The sequence below is a fragment of the Panthera leo genome, chromosome B2 (genome assembly GCF_018350215.1).
Source record: "Panthera leo isolate Ple1 chromosome B2, P.leo_Ple1_pat1.1, whole genome shotgun sequence".
NCBI classification, from domain to species: Eukaryota; Metazoa; Chordata; class Mammalia; order Carnivora; family Felidae; genus Panthera; species Panthera leo.
Window position 1 is genome coordinate 88967929 of NC_056683.1, and position 7535 is coordinate 88975463.

Consider the following 7535-nt stretch of genomic DNA (forward strand, 5'->3'; position numbering starts at 1 on the left):
TGTGGGGCGCAAACTCATGAACTGTAAGATCATGACCTGAGCCAAAGTCAGAGGCTTAACCAAGTGAGCCCCCCAGGCACCCCCCTCTTTCTTTTAGAGCTGCATAGTAATCCATTATATGTTTATCTCATAGTTTATTTAAGCAGTTCCCTATTAATGCATATTTATTCAGATTATTTACAAGTTTTTGCTATTTCCAAAACAGAAGACTGAAGTCCACAGATGGGGCGCCACGTCGGTTGAGCATCCAACTTCGGCTCAGGTCATGATCTTGCGGTTTGTGGGTTCGAGCCCCGCGTTGGGCTCTGTGCTGACAGCTCAGAGCCTGGAGCCTGCTTCGGATTCTGTGTCTCCCTCTCTCTCTGCCCCCCCCCCCCCCGCCCCCACTCACACTCTGTCTCTCTCTCCTTCAAAAATAAACATTAAAAAAATTTTTTTAAAAAAAGATTGAATTCCACAGGTAATTTCATATATTTTAGAGAGTACTTACTTGTAGGTAAAATCCCAAGAATCACTGTGTTAAATGGCATGTGCATTTATAAATTTGTAATTGCCACTCATAGATGTTGAACCAGTTTGCAACCCCATGGGTAATATCAGTTTCTAGCGCTAGCTTCCTTCCCCACACCAACAGCCCATGCAATGTATTATCAAATGTTTTCTTTTGTTAATTCAATACGCAAAAAAGGTATCCCAGTGTTATTTGAATTTATCATGAATGAGGTTAAATGTCCCTTCTTAATTTAACGGGGCTATATCTGAATGTTTGTGTTCTCCCCAAATTCATTTGTTGAAATCCTAACCCCTAAAGTGATACTAGGAGATGGGGCCTTTGGGAGGTGATGAGGGCTCATAATGGAGTCTTCATACAAGACCCCAGAAAGCAAGCTTGTCCCTCCTACCATGTGAGGACACAGGAAGAAGGCTCCATCTAAGCACCAGGAAATGAGCTTTTACCAGACACCAAATCTTGGAATTCCCAGTCTCCAGAACTGTGAGAAATAAATTTCTGTTGTTTATAAATCATCCAGTCTGTGGTATTTTGTTAGAGTAATCAAATGGACGAAGACAAATGGTCATTTATATTTCACGGCTTATCTTATCATAGTCTCTGAATATTTTTCTCCTGAGCTTTTATGTTTTTTTTTTGTTTTTGTTTTTGTTTTTTTAATTTTGTTTTTTAATAGGATCTTCACAGTCCGGGAACAAGGTCATTTCACCATTGTCAAAAAAAAAAGTTTGTGCTTCTAGGCCTTTCCTCATGTTATTCTCTCTCCCACCATTTCTATCCGTACTATCTTTTAAGACCCAGTTCAAATACCACCTCCTTTATGACTTTGGGTAGATAAATGAAATACTGTATTAGAGAATTATGTAAACTGTGATATGCATATAAGAATATATAAGGTATGACTACGCAACTGAGCATCAGAGATTTTAACACAGTACCTGCTCTGTACTCAGTGATGACCCCTACCTCCCCTTCACCTCCCCTATTTCTGTAAAACTAGCCCCTTGGTCATCAGTATTGCCAGAATTCTCAAGAGCTATAAAAACCACCACACCACACCTGAAAGAAACTGAATTTGTATTAATAATTAGAATCCTACCAATTCATTCTCTACTTTGAATCTGTGATCCTTCTGGTACTTGAGATTTTAAAGAAATGAAGGAAAACTTCATTTAATTCATTCAAAACATCATTTACCCAAAGCCTATAACATACTACACCGACAGTGTAAGACCTCTACTCTGCCAATATCTTAGTTCCAGTAATCATCACTTACTATCTGGATTACTCTTAAGGTCTCCTTGAGCCTAGTCTTGTCTGCCACCATCTCACTTTCTACCCATCTGCCAAGTGTTCTTTCTTAAACACAAGTCTGATTATATTGCTCTTTCAGTAATTTCCCACTGTCCTCAAGATAAAGTCAATCTCAGGTTTACATGGCCTTTCATTGACTTGTCATGGCCTGAAAAGTCTGTCTCATCCCTTGCCACTCTCCACCCTCACCTCCAGCCCTCCTTTTCAAGGAACACTTTGCAGTTTCCCAGAAATCTCAAGATACTCAAGATGGTCCTTTGCCACTCCAACGACTTCTAAAATTGCCCAATTCCCTCAAGATAGCTTCCTAAATACCTTATTTAAAAAGTTTCCCTGATCCCAAATATGTATTAGATGCTCCTTCTATGTTCAGTCCCCAAATCTGAAAATATTTGTATTTTTCTGAAATTCTGATTATAAAAGATATGTTTACTGAAAAAATATATTCTGACAATATATAATGATAAAATGATAGATTACCACTTCCACCACAAATCACTAATTTTGATGTAGCTCTATTCTCTCTATATATAGTTCCATTTATATATCTCTTAAGTTTATAATACATACTGATTTGTAACTTAACTTTCTTAACGCTATATCCTAATCATTTTTCCAAGTGGACACACATTGATTTACATCAATTTTATTGGCTGCACCATTTTTCATTGTATTGGAGCACCAACTTATCAGGTCTATTGGTGGGCCTGGAAGTTTCCCGTTTTGCCCATTATATCCTAATCTTAGTTTTATTCTAACATTACTTAAAGAGACCTCAGAGGTATCATTCATTAAAAAAAAAAAAAAAAAAAAAAAAATTCCCAGTGCATGGCACACAGTATGTGTTAAATGAGTTTCAGGTAAAGGGTAATAAACTTAACTTTCTGGTTAACACTGGAAGTTAAATAATGAAACGGGTCTTCTACAATCATCAGTTTCAGTACGTTATTTTCTTGATCTTACTTGCCAATAAGGTTTGCTGAATTAACCAAAAAAAGTAATATGGCTGCCTTAAATTCTTTCTAAAAAAAAAAGGCAAGATACGTGCATACAAAACAAAATACAACGCTATCAAGAATTATGAGACAGCAGAGCTGGTGTCTTCCCGCTGCGGCAAAGGAAGAAAACAAACGACCTTCAGACTCCAGCCAGCACGGAATGGTCGCCGGCTCCGGAGGCAAGGGCTCAACCAAAATGAAAACAAAGGTCACTGGCCACATGGCGGCGGCCCGGGGGCTGCGCCCTCTTTGGCCAGAACCACGAGTCCTCAGATAGTTTTCCCAACCTGTAGGAAGGGCAGGGCGAGAGCCCAGGCCGGACGTTCAACGGACAGAGAGCGCAGGACCGAAAGTAGCTTAGCGGTGTGACCCTGCACGGGGCTCAGCGACAGCCCGCCGCCCTCTCCCGCGCCTGCGCAGAACAGCCTGCCCGCCCGGTGGGTTATGTGTGAGGGACCTCCACCCGGCCGACAGGGTTAAAGTGACACTCACCTGCTGACGTGATTAAACGAGTACACTCAGTCTGTGTGCCCCGGTACCTGGATAGAACCACTCCTAAAAAACGATTCCCCGAGCAGCTTAGCCTGCTGCCTCCCCACATCGTGCGTGAAAGGACCCACCTCTTTTCCGGTCCCTCCCGCAAAAGATCCGCAACAGAAAGGTTCCGACCCACTCTCGCACTGTCTGGTGCCACTCTAAAACCATGGTTGCATTAATGGGTGTTACATATACGTAGGACGATAGTTCCTCTTCACGCTCAAATCCAAATTGTGCACGCAATATAGTAAAACATTATGTAGTAATTATATAATAAAATAGTAAATGTTTCTATTATAAAAGAACTTCAAGTCTCTATTATGCCTATTTCTATATGACCACCTCAAACCTCATGGCCAAAGTAGTCATACATGACACTACTTCGTACTATGTAAACTAGCTTTTATTCCCGTACAGCTTTATTTCATATTTAACAGAGGTCTCCCAAAGACATTTAGACGATTGTGTGCCACTGACCCTTAGAATCACAAAAGCATGGAAGCATTTCTTTCCTAAGGGTGTAGAATTGTTTCCCCTTTCAAGGCCCTCAAATGTCACAGAGGGCTAAAAGTCTAAATTGAAAATAGTTTCTTCAAGTGACCTGACAATATTCTGGACAGGGCATACATTATGTAGTAGGGCTATTAATCACCCGAGCTAGGCAAACTTCATTGAAAGCTAAAACGGTGAGTAAAGTAACACTTTACTTCCAAATGTACAAAAGCTCTTCCTTGAGTAAGAGCAATGACACATTTCCAAGGCAAAAAAAAAAAAAAAAAATCATTGTACATTTTCAACAGGCAGGGTCAATTTGGTAAAGGATTCCTTGAATTAGTGAAATTTACTCAGAAATTTGCTCAGTAATAGTCTTTCACTTAAGGCTTCTTAATAAAATATTGACCTCCTCCTAAGAGTGGCTGCAGATTTTTCAGTTATGTCCTCTTCAGAGTTCCTCTCTCAGGACACATGACCATCTCTCCAAATGACAGCACAAAGCTCTGGCACAAAAGAACATTTAGCATGTGTTATACTTGTTGGAATGACAGATACAAGGAAAAAGCAAAGTGCAAGTATGATTTTAAAAGTTTTAAAAGCTTTATTTAAATATGCTTTATTTGAATGTACCACTTCCTTGGGCTTCAGGCCCTTCCCCACTACCTTTTCAATTCAACAACAAAGGCAATCAGTGATTTGCCTTTAATACTGACAGGAAACAAAAACCTCTTGAATACCCACCAGTTTGGTCCAGGTAAGCAAAACTAGCTCATAGTACTTTTTTCTGAAAATACCGAAAAGCCTTTTCCAATGACACTTCAACCAGAGTTGTGCTGGAAAGACTAGCAATTGTAATGTGGTGTGTGGCCATTGCTGGAGGTATTTCCCAGACCACTGCTATGGTGTCTCACCCATGTGTTGTAAACCAGCATCTACAATTTATTTTACCATAAAAACTGAAAATTTACTTAATATTTTGAAATTCCATTTTATAAAAACTTCTCTCTTCCAAATTAAGTGTGAAGTACTACTCCTTTACATCTAATAACTTTATCCCTTTGAAATAATTTGCATCAGCTCAAGAGTTTAACTGGTAAATATTCATATTTACACATAAATTGGTAACTCAGGATAATTTCCTTTTTACTTACATTACCATAATCAGAGTGTGGCAGATTTAATCTTTGTATATTTACAGGAAAACTCTAGAGCACATCTGGCAAATCTTTATGGTATAAAATGAAACTCCTCACACGAGTTATAAGGGTTAATAAAAAGCCTATTTTCTCATTCAGGATTAGACATTACAGCCAAATTCCACTTAAAACTGAAAAACTTTTAAGAGCTAGAAGTATTCAAGACCTTAAAAATAATCTAATCCCCCCCTTCTACAGTTGAAGAAATTGAAGCCCACTGTGTTTAAATGATTTGTCCAAAATAAATTAAGCAGCAGAGTCAGAACAATTCAACGGATCTAATAATATTTCCATCAAACCATGATTAGTACATTTTAGAAACTTCAACAAATGAAAATAGACTTTAATGTATATAAGAGAAGAAAAATCCGTTAAAATGTAAACGTTTCCAAGACAATATTACAGGAGCTTTGGACCTCATACAATTCCTTTTTAAAAATTCCCACATAAAAGAAGAAATCTCACCTACTGATTAATTATACTTCATTTGTTTCTTTGAAGAAACAATGACTTAGACACTAAACAAAAAAAAAAAAAGAGACTATGTTTGGGAAGTTCACCTATTGTGTATTATACCATTAAACAGATGCTAAAACAAGACATTTTACAATGGCAGAAAACATATACACTGTGATTCCACACCAGTCTTTATTTATATTTTGGGGCCTTCATGAAACAAATCTTGTAATTACCTCTTCCAAGTTACATTTTATTCACTTGATGGTGTGGTTTACCCCGTTCCACAAAAACAAGTATGATTAATACACTAGAAATACTTTAAGAGAACCTCAAGACAGTTTTATTAACCAATTCAGACCAATGATTGTCTCAAAAATTGAAACTGATTTTGTGGTGGTGTCATTTTAGATTTCATAACCAAATTATGTATCTAGTTAACTTATGTGTGTTAGCATTCATATCCCAAATCACGGAAGCCCTATTTTATAAAATCTTACCACTAAGGTAAACATACTTCATTATATGTCAGTGAAGTGATGAATTCCCTAAATTATCCATAAAAATCTGAAAAACCTAAGTATCTAATTATAACACTGATGTATCTACTAATAATCACATATATCATTAGTGTGTTTTAAAAAATATCTACAGATTTAAATAAGAAGCTTGCATATTATGGCAGAGTAATAAAACTGTCAAATACTATTTTTGGCTCTAATCATTTATCTTGCCCAAAAATGTGCATATCATAGCCAACAGAACTTTTCTGTAGAATTTTATTTTGAAAATATTATTTCACCTGAAGATTGATCTAAAAAACATTTTAAGATATGAAAATGTTATACAACTTATCTATTACAAATTAATCTGATAATTAATTCTGTAATTAGGTACACTGTGTTAGCTCACCTACATAAAAAATATTGCACATTTTCATTTTGTCTCCACATGTGACTGATGTCTAAACTATATAGAATTCCAAACTATTTAAAAGTTATTCTGTGAAATATCAACTTTATAAATATCAGAACTAAATGCACTGTAAAACAACCATTTTGGTAAACATGCATTTATTCACAGTTGATTTATTTCCTCTAGATAAATGCATAACTGCTCAAAATTATTTAAGAACCTATGTAGAGGTACAAGAGCACACTTACAAATCTATTTCTACCTTCATTTTGAAGAAACACTGATCATGGCAAAACTCTGGCTTATTTTAAAATGAACTATTGCTGGTAAGAAGGCATACTTTAAAACTTTCCTGTGACCTGCACCTGCTCTTTTCTTTTTAAATTAAAACTTAAAAGCATTTGTTTTCAGAGAAGTATCTGACTATTGTTGCAAAACTGAATAATCACGTAAAACAGACCCTGAAAGCAGTTGAGCATTTAAATGCCTGCAGAGCCTCATTTTACTTGTAAGTTATGACTGTCTTAAATAGCTAGACCACTCACTGATCATAATTGTTAAGAAACTGACAAAACCAGACCATTTTAATGTTATGAAATTGACACAAACCTGCATAATACAGCATTCCTCCACTGAGTTGAGGTCATATTTTAAAAATATAAATAAATATATTGGATTGTGAGTCTTATTTCTGTAGTAACCCAGTGTTTAAAATATGCTTCTAAAACAGAAGTGGATAACTGCAGAATAGAGTTCCAGACTTGACTATGAGGGTCAAACACAACTGTTTCTTATGTGCACTGGCTTGATTGATTCCAGCAATTTCACTGTACAGAAGTAAACCATACTTTATACACAGAGAATATATTACTCAAAAATCCTCAAAATAGGAAGAAAAGTTTAGAAACCTGTCAAATGTTTCCAAATGAAAAGTAAAGATCTATTTTTGGCCCTCTTCCACACCCTTAAAAGTTGGAATTTGACAAAAAAATCCATGGGTACAGTTTACAAACTTTGACAAACTATTAAGTTAAAACCATTTTCTTTGGGGGAGATGAGAGGAAGTACCTTTAAAACCTGTTATACAAAATTCCAGCTGCCTTTTTATAAAAG

General features: G+C 36.5%; 1 protein-coding gene across 4 annotated transcripts in view; it reads right to left on the bottom strand.

The window, feature by feature from the left end:
- COQ3 (coenzyme Q3, methyltransferase) overlaps nt 1-7472 on the bottom strand; it is a 29653-nt gene extending 22181 nt beyond the window's left edge. Inside the window, exons 1-2 of one of the 4 annotated variants that reach the window (XM_042939431.1) lie at nt 5517-7472; nt 3316-4358 (exon numbers count right to left, since the gene is read on the bottom strand). In XM_042939431.1, the coding sequence (XP_042795365.1) occupies nt 3316-3424 (109 nt within the window). In that variant the 5' untranslated portion in view covers nt 3425-4358; nt 5517-7472. The other 3 variants (XM_042939432.1, XM_042939433.1, XM_042939434.1) reach the window with 3 other exon arrangements.
- Between the last annotated feature and the right edge of the window lie 63 nt (nt 7473-7535).